The sequence below is a fragment of the Mytilus californianus genome, unplaced genomic scaffold, assembly GCF_021869535.1.
Source record: "Mytilus californianus isolate M0D057914Y unplaced genomic scaffold, xbMytCali1.0.p SCAF_17, whole genome shotgun sequence".
In the NCBI taxonomy this organism is placed as follows: Eukaryota; Metazoa; Mollusca; class Bivalvia; order Mytilida; family Mytilidae; genus Mytilus; species Mytilus californianus.
In genome coordinates this window covers 3,597,737-3,615,633 of record NW_026262659.1, presented here as the reverse complement: position 1 = coordinate 3,615,633, position 17,897 = coordinate 3,597,737, and the positions used below count along the sequence as shown (strand labels likewise).

The window sequence follows — 17,897 nt, the reverse complement described above, 5'->3', positions numbered from 1 at the left end:
CTTAGATAGAATATAACGAAATTGAAATATGCTCATGATGTTATAATCCCCTTTTAGCAAGTAGACGCGTTCACTCCGTCTGATATTTCCAAAGAATTTCCCCCAAAAAATGATAATCCATAATGAGGATCTACGATGCATGCATAAATGGATATACACTTCAAATGAGACTTAAACTCTAAGAGTCTATTTGTGTCTTATTAAAATACAAAACTATTCCATCAATTTAATTTAAAAAAAAAACATCTGAGCACATCAAACCAAGTGTTAGTTGTGTAAGCATGAAATTGCAATAATTTATGTATTGGTGTAAAGGGCCAGCTGAAGCCCGCCTCCGGGTGCCGTATTTTCTTACTTTGTTGATGACATATTGGTGGCCTGTGGCTGTTTTCTGCTCTTATGTCAGGTTATTGTCTCTTTGACACATTCGCCATTTCGTTCTCAATTTCTTAAGGGAATAAAGAACAATTATGGGTTTTAACAGGTTTTAATATATCATCCACATCTTTTTCACGCTGAACCTTTTGATGGTAGGTTCAAAGCACCTTTGGTCATTTTTCTATTGATAAATAGGATATTAATAACTTGGAAAGATGTTACATAGATCATTAGGATGACAGATATCATGGAGCAATTGGCGAAAGATAATTAAAGGTTTTGTTAATGATACAAAAAAATATAACATTTTCACTCTATCGACAACAAAATCTTTGAACATAAACATATTCTGTCAGTTTATAAATGCATAGTGATGTGATATATTACAATTAGACACAAGCTTCTAATCACTTGTTTTTGTGTCCAAATATATATCCAATCATGTTCCTGACTGAAAGTATGCGTCAATCAACTCTTGTAAAAACATTCAACAAAACAAAATTGTCATATATTCACTTTAATTAACATAGAAGACTTTTAATTCGTTGAAATAAACTGGATTATGTGCTTTTCTTTTTGAAGCACCATTTTGCTCCTCCGGATGTATTTGAGTTCCAACAACATCCTTTGGTCTCACAAGCCTCTTTTGTAATACCTTCCCATCCACACTCCATTCTGTAGTTTGGAAGGACTTCACATTCACCTAAAAATGTATAATGTTGATAAGACTGCCTTTGTAATCAAACTGCACTTCATTTTAAGGGTAACACGTGAGAGTCTGGAATGGTTAACTAGAAGTAGGAAAAACTAATTAAATAACATTTATTTACAATATTGTTAAGGAATATACCGAATAAATTAGCTTTAATATTAAAGTAATATTGAAATCACACACGCATCGACTTTAACAAAACTTACAAAAGATATATTTTTCAATTTAGTTAGTTGATACATAAAAGCAACAAGAAAACACGCCTCACATCATTATAAATGGCTGAAATGAGTGAAAAATTTGGAACCAACGTTTCTGCAGGCATAAAGACCAAATTTTGTGCAAAATGAGATTTTTCTTAATTTAGATTATTGACAAAAAATCTTATACTTTTTACAAAGTGAAACAACACAATGACAGACGGTTTGTATCCCTACTATTACAAATCATAAGGAAATATCATGTTTTGATTAGTTTACTTCCGTGAATGCACCTGTGCAATACAGCACGCTAGTTTTACTTGTTTTAATATGGGAGTACAATTGTTCCTACCTTAGGTTATGTCTGAATTTGATATTTCCATTTGCGAAGAAATCTTAAAAAGTTTTAAAAGTGGAATGAGACTATTGAATAATATAGTTTTATGGCATGCACATTTTATACTTCTTTTTCTTCTTCTTTGGGTCAACAAGGCTTCAATACTGAAGAATACATATTGTTACGAAGCCAAATTACATGTTAATTTTCTTACGTATTGCCGTTTTGAAGCACCACTTGACATCCGGCTCTTGTATACTTGAATCATAGCAGCAACTCTTGTTTACACATTCAGTTTCTGATATCCCGATCCATCCACATTCCTCTCTGTATATAGGAGCTACATGGCATTCGCCTAATACCTCTGTCAAAGATATCATTTCAGATCATTTCATGTACTCAATTGTACTCAACAGCTCTATTGAAAGTGGTAAAGCAATTGATGTCTGTAATTGTTTCACTCTCTTAGTCAAAATATAGAAGTTGATAAACACTTATTGAGATATAATTTAAACAGAAATACATGTATGTATATATATACATAACATTTTTAAACAATGACAAAAGTATTTTACAGCCGATGCAATTTAATTCGATACGTGTCTGTTCTGCATTTCAATGGATATTCTCATCAAATATAGAAAATTCCGTACTGAAAGGTACTAGCAAACAAAAAGAAAATGTCAGTACTGAAAGGTACTAGCAAACAAAAAGATTGTGTACTTGAACGAAAAAACATATTATATAATTAACACAACGATATTTGGAAGAACTTTTCATGTTATATCATTGAGACAAACGTGTAAAAAATATTTGAACACCATACATTTTATCTACAACACGAGACGGAAATACCTAGGTATTATTCAAAACTCATGGGTTGAAGGGAAACTAACAATTACATGGCAAAAAAGACCATTAGTTGAATTACGAACTGGAAAATAAATTGACTCTAACTGAATTAAGAATTCACTATCTGAATTTATGATATTATGTACGACAACCAAGATACAGACAACTCTAAAATGCCACATTTGTTGATGTCACAAATGAAGTAAGAGAACAGGATTGTGGCTGTGACACGTGACAACTATTCTTGTCATCTATGATACAGATATTTTATAAACGTCAAATCATGAAGGAGTCAGTAAAACTTCAAAAGAGATGCCTTCTCCAAAATAATCAAAATTGATTGGTTTAATTGCTTCATTTTTATATGAAGTAATAACAGTATAAACAAGCTTTCTCTTTAAACATGTTAAATGAAGTACTTGTATAAATCAGCTTTCAATTTAAATGAAGTATAAACCAAAACAGTTTTTGAGTGTAAAATTGTTGGTATTATATTTTCCCTAATGAAAATTTCGCTTAACTAGTATACATTATTATTTAGGGGCCAGCTGAAGCCCACCAACGGATGCGGGATTTGATCGGTGTGTTGAAGACCCATTGGTGGTCTTGGGTTGTTTTCTGCTCTTTTGTCGCGTTGTTGTCGCTTTGACGCATTCCCCGTTTCCATTGTCAATTTTATTACATGATATCAGACAATAGGAATAAGGAATAAGCCATCGCATGTAGTGTTTTGTATATAAAATGTCGACTGTCATTTTGCTTTTGATATATTTATGTAATACTAAGGATTCGTGTATATAAGTTTATATTAATTCAAACAAATACTTACCTTCTCCGTCTGATTTCTGGAAACACCATTTCACATTTTTACCACGTGCGTTTGAGTTGAAACAACATTCCCTTCCCTCGCAAATTTCTTTTGTTATATTGGAATATCCACATTCTTTACGGTATTTTGGCAAAACATCACATTCACCTGCATAAAAAAATAAATGAATAAATGTAAAAATAAATTAAAAACCATTTTATGGTAAAAATTAACACATTTAACAATCTATACCGGATGAAACATTACAGTGAAACTATTTAATTGAACTTTTAGTAGTATTAGTTAGTCGCCGAATAATCTAAGACCCCGTTCACACTTGGAAATTTATATCGATTCAAATTAGATCGGTTCACTTTTGATCGATTTAAGCACAATGTGAACGCTTTGGGTCGATCTAAACTAAAACATCAAAAGTGGTAGTTTAGTTTGAAACGATCTTAAGTGAAGCAGAGATCGATCTAAACTAGTACGATTGAATCGAAAATAATTTGTGCGCATATATGGCGGAAAAATTACAATTTCTGACAAAATGGATGACCAACATAAAAGGGCTTTAAATCAACGAAAACTGTACGAACAACAGTATCAACATTTGAACTTGTAATGCAAGCGAAACAATTACTTCATCCATTATTTGTTTACAAGCATGTGTATCAAGGCATTAATTTGATTAAATATAAATATTTCTATTTATGTACAGTGTTTACAATTTCCCTGATAATTATGTCAGATCGATTGCATTTTCACTTGTAGTGAGAACGCAATGGTTCGGATTAAACCGATAGGGATCGTTAGGAATAAAGATAATGTGAACGCTAACTGGTTTTATTTAGATCGTTTCAAAAAATGCGTGTGTGAACGGGGTCTTAGAAGTTCATTGACAATGTGTGAGTTCGATTCCCACTCGTGGCCATTTGTGTTCGACAAAGATCTTATTTGACGAGTATGGCCAGTTTTCCTTCCGCAGGTGAGTGGTTTTCTCGTTCCAAATCTTCTTCCACAAATTAAAACTGCCGCCATGACATAACCAAATAACAAAACGAACAAACAAAAGGCATTGTATTTTATATGAATATGTTTGTAAAGGACACTATATATACTCATACTTACTCTTTGCTTTTTTAAAGCACCATTTAGCTCCTCCAGAAATACTTGAATCGTAACAGCATCCCCGTGATTCACATTTCTCTGGAGTAATTCCAACCCATCCACAGTCCTGACGGAATATAGGAGCTACATGGCAATCCTCCGCAAATCCTTCAAAACGTATAATTATTTGACAGTACGAAATTGATTCTTAAAACTGTTATTCTTCCTCACTTATAAAAATTTAGAACCAATGGTTGTGCGGTCAAAGTCAAAGTTTTCTCAATGAGTTCCAAACTTTTTTCAAACAGTTGAAGAGATAATGATCTTTGTTGTCAGTGGAATATTTTAAGCTGTAGAAATTTGTATAACATAGAAAAAATCAAGATTTAAAATAAATATTACGTAATTTAAAATAACAAAATTCGCCTTTTTTTAACTTTCTCACTTCATTTCCGATACCAAACAGTACAAGATATGTGATTTTACTTAGTAAAGGACAAATAAACTCATAAATAAAAACATAATGAACAATATACATTAAAAACTTAATCAAGGCCATATAACCGGAAGATACAAGGTAATGCAGTCAAAACTACTTCCGCACCTCAAGTTTATGGCTACACGTCTTCATGTTAAACTTTTTATTGGTCGTGGAGGCGCACTCAAAATATGAAGACAAAATATATTCTTTCGAAACGTAGTAATATAACTTATATACTGTAGAATACTCACCAACCCCTAAACTTGCGGCAACTGCAAGAAGAATGGCGCAGATTTTCATTTCCAAGGGTTTGTTGCTCACAAGAAACTTCAAATATCTGTATACCCTTAAATATTAAAACTTTGTTTATTGAGACAGTAAACAAATGTATGTTAAAACAAGTCAGTCATGTGTTAGCTTATATAAAATAGCATTTTCTGTTGATGCAGAGATGTCTCGCCTGTATGTAATTTTCATAATAAAATGCAAATGTTGAAATTAAATGGCAATATTTAAATAATAAATAGACCACGACTGGCGGAGTGGTGCCAGAAAATTCACTTATATATGAACTGGGTCAATTCTAATACAATCTATATCTAACATCATTGACTTACCATTAAGAGTTCATCATAAACCGACCTTACCACAGACGTTATCATTTAAACTAAGCAAAAACGTTTTACTCAATAGACCATGATTGGCGGAGTGGTGCCAGAAAATCCATTTATATATGAGATGAGTCAAGTTAATACAACTGCATATCTAACAGCATTGACTTACCATTAATGGTTCATTTTAAACCTACCTTACCACAGACGTTATCATTTAAACTAAGCAAACACGTTTTAGTCAATTGACCATGACTGAGATGCGGTCCAAATAATCGCCATGAAAATGCAATGTTCTAATGCTAATACAACTTCATTCCAAATAGACTTACCTTTAGTCATGTTGGTTTTCGTTAAATTTACCTAAACACAAACTTTAACATATTGTTGACGCCGTTGCGACGCCAACGACGCCGGAATAAACGCAACAATCTTTCACTTTGACTTTCTTCGAGATGAAACAAAAATATTAGGAAGATGGGATGTGGTTACACATAATACAACCTTCATTAAAGAACGATGGACAAGAACACAGTTAGAAGGACCTGTAAAATTAGTTGTAACATAAATTGGGGAAAAATGTAAGTTACGCAGATACACAGCAGTAAACAATACGCAGAATGAAAATGTTTAATGCTATCTTTCACTTAAAATTATATTTATTTGAATAGTTATTACAACTAAGTATAATTTATCATAATTTTTTTAACATACCTTTCAACGTTAACTCCTCTGAAATACACAATTAAAGCAAAGAAGCTAGTATATATGTCGTTAAGTTGATCTTTAAATGGGTGTATATATTCAGCAATCATCCAATTAAAACAACTTTACTAATTATACATCTTTCCTGTTCATGTTCATGTCATGTATAGAAACATTCGTTAATCAGATGCGTATCCAGGAATTTGAAAGGAGAGATGGGGCAAACGAGGCAACATTTGGAGTAGGACATGTAATAAATGAATTAATCATATATGTAGCTCCATAAGGGGGCGGGTTCCCTACTGCCCGCCCCCCTAAATCCGCCACAGCTAACAGAGCAGGCTATGCTTTTATGAGTTGTTAAGAGAGAAAATGCACATTAATTAATAATATAACCACAATTACACATGTTCAGTATGATGGCAACATGTTCAACATTGCCACAAGAAACATTAGAGGACAAAACAAACCTCAGTTACCTTGTTTAACATCTCAGTATAAAGCATTAGACGAATCTAAGATTAAATATGCATCTATGGTATAAATGACAAGTCATAGGATATACTAGTTTTCATGATTACTTTCTTAAGTTAGCAACCTAGTCAGCAGTAGTCTTAAGTATATCGAATGACTTTTAGTTTAATAATCTGACTTTTCTATAATTTGTTGATAGCAGACCTTAGATCTTCTATTAAATCTATGCAACATTCACAAGACTCAGAGCAGTAAAGAGCTGTGCGTATTGTCTTGACAGCTTTCTACTGTTGAAATCGTATGGTAAAATCTTTTCACGTTTGTTTGCTTATTTTTGTTGTTGCTATTTGTTTGTTTTATTGCTTTTATTTGTTGTTTAACTAGTTCGCTTTTTCAACGACATATGCTTCAAATCAAACTTTATTCATAACTAAATGACGCCTAACAATAGCTAGAAATTAACTTTTAAACGCAATGTAATTGCAATGCAAATGCTTGCTGGGCTTAATTATTAATACAAAAAGTATCAAAGAGGACCAATTTGTTAATGTAAAGACGCAAGACGCGCGTTCCAATTAACACAAGACTCATATGTGGCTCTCGAATCAACATAGTTGGAATACCAGAGTTTATGTTTCTTTCAAAATGTTTAAGATGTTTTCTAAATGTGTTGAAAACGGCTAGCACTGATATTTTCAAGCAATTTTCTATATTTAGGGGCCTTAATTTCTGCAATAATTGCGCAACCGGAATGAAACTGAATCTACAGCTGTAATTATTTTTATAATATTACCATATATAGATAATCTAATAAACAGATAAAAATGCAGACAACTGATGGACAGACCGCCTAACGAACGGAGTCCCCAAACCGGTAAGGGATTCAACATGCTAAAACAATATTTTTACTAAAAGTTTGTTAAAATCTTTCACTGGAAAAAACAAAGAATAAACTTCACAATGCTAACTAGACTAGTGAAGGCAGTCAGACACTTTAAAATGGCGAAAAAACTCATTCAGTTTGGCTCAGCCGGTGATTTTTTTTTCCAACTCACAGAAATTGCTTTACCAAGATTTTGTTGTAGTTAATGCACTGTACTGATAAGTCGTTGAGAGATCAACAGTTTATTGGTATACAGACCCCCGGAGAGGGTGAAAAACTGAAAGTACAAAGTAACAATCATAAGCATAATATTAAGGCAACACTTATACAATAAATGTCAAATAGTAGTACATTCACAAAGAAAATGGTTATACAGTTCAATACAAGTAACTCTTGTACACTACACTTCGAAGTACAACATAAATATATCAGAAAAAGATTGCACACACGTATCTAAATATGCAAGAAAATTGAAAGGTTGCATTTTTCATTGACTGTACTCTTCATACCACGCACGATATAAATTTTACACACGTTGAGACTGTGCGGGACTGTATTTCTAGAAAATTCGAGCGTGACCCTTGTCTACATCAATAAAACACAAAAATAAATCCTAACATGTGGGATTGACAAATAATGAATGGAATTTAAGGGAGAAATGCATACATAAAAAATACAAACAGTACTGTATATTCACAGCGGCAATATTTACTCATGTCGTGTGTAAATGAACACCAATAATCAAATATAAAGTTGCATAAAATGTATAATTAAACAATATGCACAACGATATAAAAAATGAGCACAAATATAAAAGGTTAACTTACTCTAGTGGTGGATAAAACTTCCAAGTAGAAAAACAACGTGTTTCAGTTTTGACAATAATCGAGGGATTGATGAGACTGGGGAATGAAATGATAAGAAAGGGACGACATGGTCAATTCGGCACTTAGTCAAAACAGTACACTCCTCCTCTGATTTCTTTATGAAATCACTACATTTTCAAAATTAAAAGATAATGTCATATGACAAATTAACATGTGTTTCCCTAACAATGTTATACTAATTGTTCGTGTATTAAATGTGATTGAATAAAACACAATGTCACTATTATAGTCAGTCAGCTTCAAGGAGAGTAACCAATTCGGTAATTGGTCTGGAATAAGTTGTGCGCTTTCCGTCTTTGACTATGGCGACTTCCACTTTACGAATTTTGCCATCCGAGCTTGGAAATACCCTGTCCACAAGTCCTACGGGCCATGAATTACGTGGCGCATCCTGATCTTTCATGAGAATTAAGTCACCAACTTGTAGATTACGACGGTCAGTTTGCCACTTTGTACGAATCTGAAGTTCATGAAGATATTCGGATTTCCATCTACGCCAAAACTCTTCTGCTAATCCTTGTGCGCATTTCCATTGAGCTTTCAACATATCCTTTGGACCGAATAAAGGAAACGGATTCACGTCTGGTGAAGTTTTCATCGTAAGAAGTGACGACGGACTCAAAATACTGGGACACTCTGGATCAGTCGAAACTGGTAGTAACGGTCTATTGTTTATGATGGCCATAACTTCAGCCATGAGAGTAACAAGCACTTCGTGTGTAATTGTCCTACTTTTGTTTTCCAATAACAAGCCGTCGAGTATCCGACGAGAAACACCGATAAGTCTCTCCCATGAGCCGCCCATATGATGTGCATATGGTGGATTGAATTTCCAGGTAGTTCCGGATTTCAGTAAGAATTCCTTGATTGGTCCTTTTTCGACAAATTCAGGGTCAATATTGAGCTCTGATGTTGCTCCAATGAAATTAGTTCCTCGATCAGAACGAAATTGTATGATAGGACCTCTAACTGCAATTACGCGTCTCATAGCGTTGATGAAAGACGAGGTTGACATGTCTTCTATCACTTCGATATGCACAGCGCGTGTGGTCATGCATGTAAACAGTAACGCCCAACGTTTCTGGTTGGCTGAGCCTCCTCTAGTTTTACGAAATACGACGGACCATGGACCGAATGTGTCCACGCCGACATAAGAGAATGGTGGACATGGGCTAAGTCGATCTGTTGGGAGATCGGACATTTGTTGCCATTCAAGTTTTCCTCTGAGCTTCTTACAAATTATGCACTTGTTGATGAGAGTTGAAATAGAACGTTTTGCACTAATAATCCAATAGCCTCCGGCACGGATGGCCCCTTCCGTCAACTGTCGGCCTTGATGGTGTATACTTTCATGAAAATGATGAATAATAAGTGACGAAACATGGTGGTTCTTTGGAAGGATCACAGGATGGTGCGACAGGTCTAATGAATCATTTACAGGAGCGTGTTTGAGCCTTCCTCCTACTCGTACGAGTCCATCTGAACCTAGTATAGGAGACAGCTGAGCCAACTGGCTTTTTGATGTTAAGCTTTTACCTTCTTGAAGCAACTTAATCTCGTCGGAAAAGGCATCCTGCTGAACTGAACGTAGTATTAAGTTTTCAGAGTCTCTTAGCAGATCGGGCGAAATAACTCCGTCTTGGTGCAGTTTCTTACGAATTACCGATTTTATAAAGGCAATGCTTCTAACGAGACGTGTCCATTGAGAAAACCTGTCGAATCTACTACATCCTAATGAAGTTTCATTGCATTCGATTTGGAGTTCTGTTTTCTTACAGCTAACTGATGGACGAATTTCTTTGTCATTTTCTGGATCTACTAGTAAGTGATTGTGTTCATCCTGTTTGTTGTTAGTCAAGAGCATGTCGGGGCCCTTTATCCAAAGGCTCTCTGGAAGATCTATCGTGCTGATAGACCTAGTAGCCAAATCAGCTGGGTTTTCATTGGTAGACACATGAGACCACTGATTAGGTTGACATGAAGAACGAATTCGACTGACTCTGTTACCAACATATATGTAGAAGCGTCTTGTTTCGTTTGTCAGATATCCAAGTACTACACGACTGTCTGTATAATAATAAAAATCATCTGGGTTGATATCTAATTGATCTCGAATAATGTCGGAAAGCTCTGCTGCTAAGACTGCAGCACACAGTTCCAGACGGGGGATTGTGTGTCCGTGAGACGGGGCAACTTTGGCTTTCCCGAAAAGAAAGCTAATGTAAACAGTATTTGCACTATACAATTTAATATATGCAACAGCTGCGATTGCATCTTTAGAAGCGTCTGAGAATATGTGAACCTCCCGTTTAACACTATGAAGGTCCATTGTACTTTCTAGATATACGCAAATTTTCAAGTTCGCTCAATGAATGTACCCACGATTCCCATTGCTGATTCAGTAATTCTGGAAGTGGATCATCCCAATCAATAGTAGATGAAGATGAGAGCATTTGACGCATGAGTAATTTGCCTCTAATGATAACTGGTGCAGCAAAGCCAATTGGGTCATACAGACTGTTGATTGTTGAAAGAACTCCGCGGCGTGTAAATGGCTTGATGTCGGAAGACACACTAAAGGTAAACTCGTCCAGTTCTGTGTCCCATGAGAGACCTAAGCTTCTCTGCATCGGGAGATCTGCCGATCCAAGGTCAAGGTCCTTGAGATTTTTGGCAAGGTCATCTGAATGAAATGCTTCTAGCACTAACCTGCTGTTAGATGCAACTTTATGCAATCTAAGTCTACCGTTTTCGTATAAAGTTTTCTTAGTTCTTTGAACAAGATCAATAACTCCCTCTGGAGTTGCACAAGAGGTAAGTCCATCATCTACGTAAAAGTCGTTGCTAACAAAGTCTTTCACATCAAGTTCAGCGCGTTGGACAGTTCGTCTCAGACCATACGTAGCCACTGCTGGGGACGGACTGTTTCCGAAGACGTGTACTAACATCTGATATTCTGTAAGTGGTTTTTCAAAATCGTTGTCCTTGTGCCACAGGAAGCGCAAGAAACGTCTATGTTCATCTATGACTCTGAAGTTATGAAACATTTGTTCGATATCAACGGTAACGGCGTAAGCCTCTTTCCTAAAACGGAGTAATATTCCAAGAAGGCTGTTATAAATGTCTGGACCTTTCAACAAGACGTCGTTCAAAGATAGTCCATGATGTTTTGCAGAAGAGTCAAAAACTACTCTTACACTCTCTGGTTTCCTCGGATGATACACTGCGAACATAGGCAAGTACCAGCACTCAGTACCTGGCGATAGTTTGGGTGCTATCTGGGCATGTTCTCGATCAAACAGTTTCTGCATAAAATCTAACACTTGTGTGCGCTTTACGGAGTTGCAACGTAAATTCATATCAAACGATTTAGCTCTACGCTCTGCAATTTGTTTGTTGTTTTCTAAAGAAGGTTTGTTGGGTTTAAAAGGTAGTGGAGCGATCCAGTGTCCATCATCTTGTTTGAAGAATCCTGATGACATTATATTCAAAAAGGTTTGATCCTCTATTGACACACCTTCCTTTTCGTCTAGTTTAGTCTTGTCGAAGATTGGGTCTAATTTAACTGACATCTCGCTATCACACGGAGACAATAAAGTAGGTCGTCCGTTGCCTAAGATTACAGTTTTGTTTACATTAACTACTTTTTGTCCATGAAATCTACCAAGACATACATTGCCTACAATAACCCATCCTAAAGGTAAACGCTGTGCATACGGTACTTCGTCAGCTCCAACACGGTGTTCAATAACATGGTGTGCTCTAATAAGGTCACGGCCTATTAACATCTGTATTTCAGACTGATTGTCAATGTCAGGAATACAACTTGCTATGTCCATCATGTGCGGATAACTTGAAGCTACAACAGATGAGGGTATTTCCTCCCGATTGTTTGGAATGTCATTACATTCGATTATTTCAGGTACGTTAAGACAGAATGATCCGTCAAGCGATGCTAACACGTATCCGGAAGCTCTTCGTCCACTAGTAACGAACCTTCCTGCACAAGAAGCAAGTACATATTCGGTTTCAGTGTCGTTTTCTCGGAAGAAGTTGAAGAAATCTGACGTTGCTAAAGTCCTGTTACTTTGGTCATCGATCACACAGTAAACAGTTTTGAAATGATCTGGTCTATCAGAGTGATATACTTTGGCGAGTACTATCTTAGCACATGATTTACTGGTATTGTGTATCGAGTCACATATTTTGGTGCATTTGCTGCTAATCTGTTCCTTAGAATTCTCCTCCTCGTGCTTTTTCTGGGGTTCGGCTGTAATATCTACATGTAAGGCTGACGGATGGTCACGAGAACAACACACACTGCATTTGACATCCTCTTTACACTTGTCACGGAAATGTCTCTTAGGTCCGCAACACTTGAAACACAAACCTTTCTGCTTAATTAAATCAAGTCTCTCTGACAATGGTTTAGCACGGAAACCACGGCACGTGTTAAGTGTATGATTAGTTCCATGGAGGGGACACACGTCCTCATTTTGCTTCTGAATAGGTGGTCTATTAACACTGTGTCCAATGTCGGTTTTAATGCTTGAAACTTGCGCAGGACTTCGAAAACGATTTTGTACTCTCGTTTGTCTAGATGTGGTCGGTTTGGTGTCTTGATTGTCATATAAAAATCCAGGGTCATTACGCACTTTAGCAATGTTTTGCAAGAATGGCACAAAGAAGGAGAATGGCGGATATGCTCCATGGTTTTTTGACTTATAACCATTGGCAGTAGTAGTCCATTTTTCTTGAATACTGTAAGGTAATCTGGTTACAAAACGATTCACACCTAGAGACGAATCAAAGTAAGCGAATGTGGTGGCAAACTTTTCATCTTTGCGAATAGACTCGATCTCAGCAGCTAAGTCCGCTAACTCGTAGAGTTCCTTTCGGTTATTGTTTGAAAGTTTCGGGAAGTTAACTATACGTGAGTGAAGTGACGACTCTATCATCTCTGGACTACCGAATCTAGCATCTAAGCGTTCCCATATAAGCCGCACTGCAGTATCCGGATTATTGGCATTAGCACATCTAATGTTCTGAGCATGCTGTTTTGAGCTTGGTCCCAAAAACTTTATTAGAAGGTCCAACTGTTCCAAAGGATTTGTATCTAACTCGGTCATTATGTGTTGAAAACTAATTTTCCAAGATGAGTAATGTGAAGGCTGGTCATCAAATGATATGAGCCTAGATGTAATCAAGTCTTTCTTCACCATAAACTTGGCCAATTCTTGTGCTTCGTTCCTCTGGGTCGGAACAAAAGGTCGTGCTGTTGGATTCAATGGTCCTAAAGAATGAACAGGAATGTTAACACTGTTTGCTTGAAAGTCATTTTCGGTCAAATGAGAAGCATGCTGTGAGCGCTGTTGCTCCACAAATTCTGCTGTACGTCGTTCTGTAATGTTATGTGTATCTGGTACTTTAGAACTACGGTACTTTCTTTCAGATATCCTGTCTACATCGGCATACTGAACTACCGGATTAGCAATTATTGGTGGTTCATAACTTTCACCATAGTCATTAGGATCATAATTCAAAGCCTTCTTAACGGCTTGCAATCCCGACTCAGCTTCGTCGACTTCTCGCTTCATAGAGAGGACGTTTCTCTCTGCTTTGAGTGTAGCTTCACGGTGCAACAGTTCTGCCTCCTCTTTGGCATATTTAAGTCGTGTCTTTGCGGTTTCCAGTTTCACAGTTTGTTTAAGAATCTCTGATTGAGCACTTAGTGACGAGTTTCTTGTTGACCCAGTATGACGGGAACTATGATGGGAGCTACGACTTTTAAGAGTTCGTTCACTATCTTGTTTGGATCTACTAGGTAGTAATTCACTAAGATGTTGTTTGACGACGGATATTTTGGCCTTTAACGCATAGAATGACACTTTAAATGATGCATGCTCGATTTCACTTTCTTTTGTCCTATATGATTTTAAGAAATCAAAATATGTGTTAGCTTCTTTTTCAAACTTTTCTGATAGTTTTGAAATTTCATCTCTGTACGTCGACGCTGTGGAGAGGTCCACCACTGGATTATCTTCTACGTCTAGTATAATAGCGTCGATATCTCTCCTAATAGTTCTAATAATGTATTGATGTCGTTCATTAGACTGTTGGAAAAGGTGATCTCCATCAGATGTAAGTGTTCTAGAAGTTCTTAACTCTCTTTCAGAAACGGATTCTGACTGTGACATGTTGAATCTATCTTGGGTTTATCTCTATAATGTAGATTTTTCACTGTACTGATAAGTCGTTGAGAGATCAACAGTTTATTGGTATACAGACCCCCGGAGAGGGTGAAAAACTGAAAGTACAAAGTAACAATCATAAGCATAATATTAAGGCAACACTTATACAATAAATGTCAAATAGTAGTACATTCACAAAGAAAATGGTTATACAGTTCAATACAAGTAACTCTTGTACACTACACTTCGAAGTACAACATAAATATATCAGAAAAAGATTGCACACACGTATCTAAATATGCAAGAAAATTGAAAGGTTGCATTTTTCATTGACTGTACTCTTCATACCACGCACGATATAAATTTTACACACGTTGAGACTGTGCGGGACTGTATTTCTAGAAAATTCGAGCGTGACCCTTGTCTACATCAATAAAACACAAAAATAAATCCTAACATGTGGGATTGACAAATAATGAATGGAATTTAAGGGAGAAATGCATACATAAAAAATACAAACAGTACTGTATATTCACAGCGGCAATATTTACTCATGTCGTGTGTAAATGAACACCAATAATCAAATATGAAGTTGCATAAAATGTATAATTAAACAATATGCACAACGATATAAAAAATGAGCACAAATATAAAAGGTTAACTTACTCTAGTGGTGGATAAAACTTCCAAGTAGAAAAACAACGTGTTTCAGTTTTGACAATAATCGAGGGATTGATGAGACTGGGGAATGAAATGATAAGAAAGGGACGACATGGTCAATTCGGCACTTAGTCAAAACAGTACATGCACCGATTAACGGGATGAAGGTCAGACATTTGTAAATGCGTCTTTTCCCTTTATAAAACGATAAACATCCGTTAACAAGCCGTCCTTCCTCTAAATAACGGAAATTGTAAACGCTGACTCCACACTAGAAAAAAGATAAATTTAGAATATGTACATTTGCACTAGAATGCTAAAAGTGACAACAGTTTTTTTTTCTTCTTCAAATTTTAATTTTATTAAACGCTGCGTAAATCTGAGACAAGCAAAACTATAAGACGGGATGATAAAGTGTGCGGACGTCACAAATAGCTTCCTGTTTTTTAGACTTAATTCACCGCAAGGGTTGTCGTGAGTAGAGAAATAAGGTAATTCCTCGACTTCGTTTGTACAAAAATATCTGTACATAGTAAAGTAAACAAACAAATAAACGAGGAACACCGATGTGATAGTTATTGGATATAAAGACTTCTATAACGTGATGATTTTAAATAATAAATGACAAGTTTCTTCAACATGTACAAAGACATTTTTGTCTTTTTCCTTTACTTATTCATAGACTTTCATCCCTTCAACAGCAGTAAAACCCTTGCATGAGTGGGGTATCTGTCTGGCTGTGCGGGATGTATAAATTCGCAGCCATGTATACCGATAGTCAGAATGGAGACGTTAATTCTGATGTCTCATAAAGGTAGACACTCTGTGCACGTTAAGGGACTCTTGCAATAATGCTCGTGGTAGGATGGTGAGTCCGTGGTTGGTATGTTGCCAGGCAAAATGTCTGTCCGTATTCAAAATAACCACTTTTTTCAGTGGCAGTCCAACATTTCCCGTCTCTCATCCCGTTGACATACCTTGCTAAACCAACATATTGTGTTAATATTTGTTCTTGTCCTGAATATGCATGAAATATTTGCCACTGGACGTTTAACAAACAAGGCTGAATCAATCTATAGTTATTTATTATATAGCTTATCTCCGTTGTGTTCCATTTGTATTCAAAGTTATAGTTCGTTTCTCCTGGCATAGCAAATTGGATGATTTTTAAATTTTATTTAATCTATATATTCTTGTGCTCTCTTGTACGACAAAACGTTTACCAATGGAGCATCATGATATCAAATTTTACTGGTTCAAGAATACATTTGTAGCAACTCATGCAAAATATTTAATGTATAAATCAATTCTGCAACGCTCTCTGCACGTTACGAACCCTTGCAACAACTGTTTGATAGGTCTGTAGGTGACCTGTTGCAAGGCAAAATATCTGGCTCTATCCAACATTACCTGGTCAATTGTTTTCAAGCGGCAGTCCAAATTTCCCACCCGACCAAATTTCTAGCAAAATAGAAATGCTACTATTTTACAAACTGCAATCTGCAACCTAGAAGGTTTTACATATGCCAAACGTACAAATCATTCGTAAAACTTAAGAGAATCTCAGGAGACTGAATTGCTCACAACCAACCTTTATACGTTTAACAATAGTGACAGCCACGTTTCACACACTTTGTATATAATTGTGGCCAGGTTTTATCCAGGTGCACTCGGAGAACATTTTTGAATACAGTAAAAGTTTTTCAGGGAAAATTATCCTTAAATTTTAAGAATTTACTTACTGTAAATTCATAAATTTTAGCAATGTACTTATAATTGCAAACATTGCAGAGGGATATGTTTCACAAAATACAAAAACCTCGCCTTTTAAATCTGAAATCACTATTTTTATATATTCTCTCTTTTTATAAACTTGAATAAGAAGATGTGGTAAAATTGCCAATGAGGCAACTCTACACCAGAGACAAAATGACATAGAAGTTTACAACTATAGGTCACCGTACGGCCTTAAACAATGAGCAAAACAAATACCGCATATTCCAGCTATAAAATGACAAATGTAAAACAATTCAAACGAGAAAACTAACGGCATGATGTATGTACAAAAAAATGAACAGGAAACAAAACAAATTTGACAAATATGATATATGGCAACAAAATACAACCACTGAATTACAGGCTCCTGACTTGGGACAAGTACATACAGAATGTGGCGGGGTTAAACTAGTTTGTTGGCGCCAAACCCTGCCCCTGACCTGGGACAGTGATGTAACAGTACAACATAAGAACATTTGTTCATTTTTCAAAAATTGCAATAAAAGATGTACGCAAAAAATTCTGATTTGACAGTCATTATAAATCTTATAGATCACAAATTCCTGGTCATTTTTGTCGTTCACACAGTTTCTCTATATATACTATATTTTTCAGATGGAGACAAGTGTACCTAATGAAGTAAAACATGGAAATTATGACAATGATTTCTCCATTTTTTTAAAATACTAACAACTGGTTAAAATTTACCTTCATATCCTGCAAGTTTCATTTTAAAAAGTGCATTTAATTTATACAATCCAATATTTCTAAACCTTCAAAATTTTCAATGTGGAATATACTATTGTCACATTGTCCTTGGTGTTTCCATTAA

The 17,897-nt window shown here is 35.8% G+C and overlaps 3 protein-coding genes across 3 annotated transcripts; all 3 read right to left on the bottom strand.

Annotated features, from left to right (window-relative positions):
• Positions 1–879: 879 nt before the first annotated feature.
• LOC127726249 (integumentary mucin C.1-like) lies at positions 880–6,303 on the bottom strand. Its single transcript, XM_052233553.1, has 6 exons — positions 6,204–6,303; positions 5,130–5,224; positions 4,419–4,565; positions 3,309–3,455; positions 1,842–1,991; positions 880–1,081 (listed from the first exon to the last, which is right to left on the bottom strand). Exons 2-6 carry the CDS (start codon positions 5,176–5,178, stop codon positions 939–941), a joined length of 636 nt encoding a protein of 211 aa, XP_052089513.1. The 5' UTR covers positions 5,179–5,224; positions 6,204–6,303; the 3' UTR covers positions 880–938.
• A 1,474-nt stretch (positions 6,304–7,777) lies between these two features.
• LOC127726248 (uncharacterized) lies at positions 7,778–9,959 on the bottom strand. The gene is made up of 2 exons (XM_052233552.1): positions 8,379–9,959; positions 7,778–7,828 (listed from the first exon to the last, which is right to left on the bottom strand). Exon 1 carries the CDS (start codon positions 9,637–9,639, stop codon positions 8,668–8,670), a length of 972 nt encoding a protein of 323 aa, XP_052089512.1. The 5' UTR covers positions 9,640–9,959; the 3' UTR covers positions 7,778–7,828; positions 8,379–8,667.
• Positions 9,960–10,753: 794 nt separating this feature from the next.
• LOC127726448 (uncharacterized) lies at positions 10,754–15,428 on the bottom strand. Its single transcript, XM_052233825.1, has 2 exons — positions 15,296–15,428; positions 10,754–14,745 (listed from the first exon to the last, which is right to left on the bottom strand). Exon 2 carries the CDS (start codon positions 14,633–14,635, stop codon positions 10,754–10,756), a length of 3,882 nt encoding a protein of 1,293 aa, XP_052089785.1. The 5' UTR covers positions 14,636–14,745; positions 15,296–15,428.
• Between the last annotated feature and the right edge of the window lie 2,469 nt (positions 15,429–17,897).

What these genes read in the sequence shown, in the direction of transcription:
- LOC127726249 (XM_052233553.1), bottom strand. Translation starts at nt 5,178, where the DNA reads ATGAAAATCTGCGCCATTCTTCTTGCAGTTGCCGCAAGTTTAGGGGTT. An exon ending in CCAGAAATCAGACGGAGAAG is followed by an intron (nt 1,992 to 3,308) that starts GTAAGTATTTGT and finishes TATCTTTGACAG; the next exon opens with AGGTATTAGGCGAATGCCAT. An exon ending in GTGCTTCAAAACGGCAATAC is followed by an intron (nt 1,082 to 1,841) that starts GTAAGAAAATTA and finishes ATACATTTTTAG; the next exon opens with GTGAATGTGAAGTCCTTCCA.
- LOC127726248 (XM_052233552.1), bottom strand. Translation starts at nt 9,639, where the DNA reads ATGTCCGATCTCCCAACAGATCGACTTAGCCCATGTCCACCATTCTCT.
- LOC127726448 (XM_052233825.1), bottom strand. Translation starts at nt 14,635, where the DNA reads ATGTCACAGTCAGAATCCGTTTCTGAAAGAGAGTTAAGAACTTCTAGA.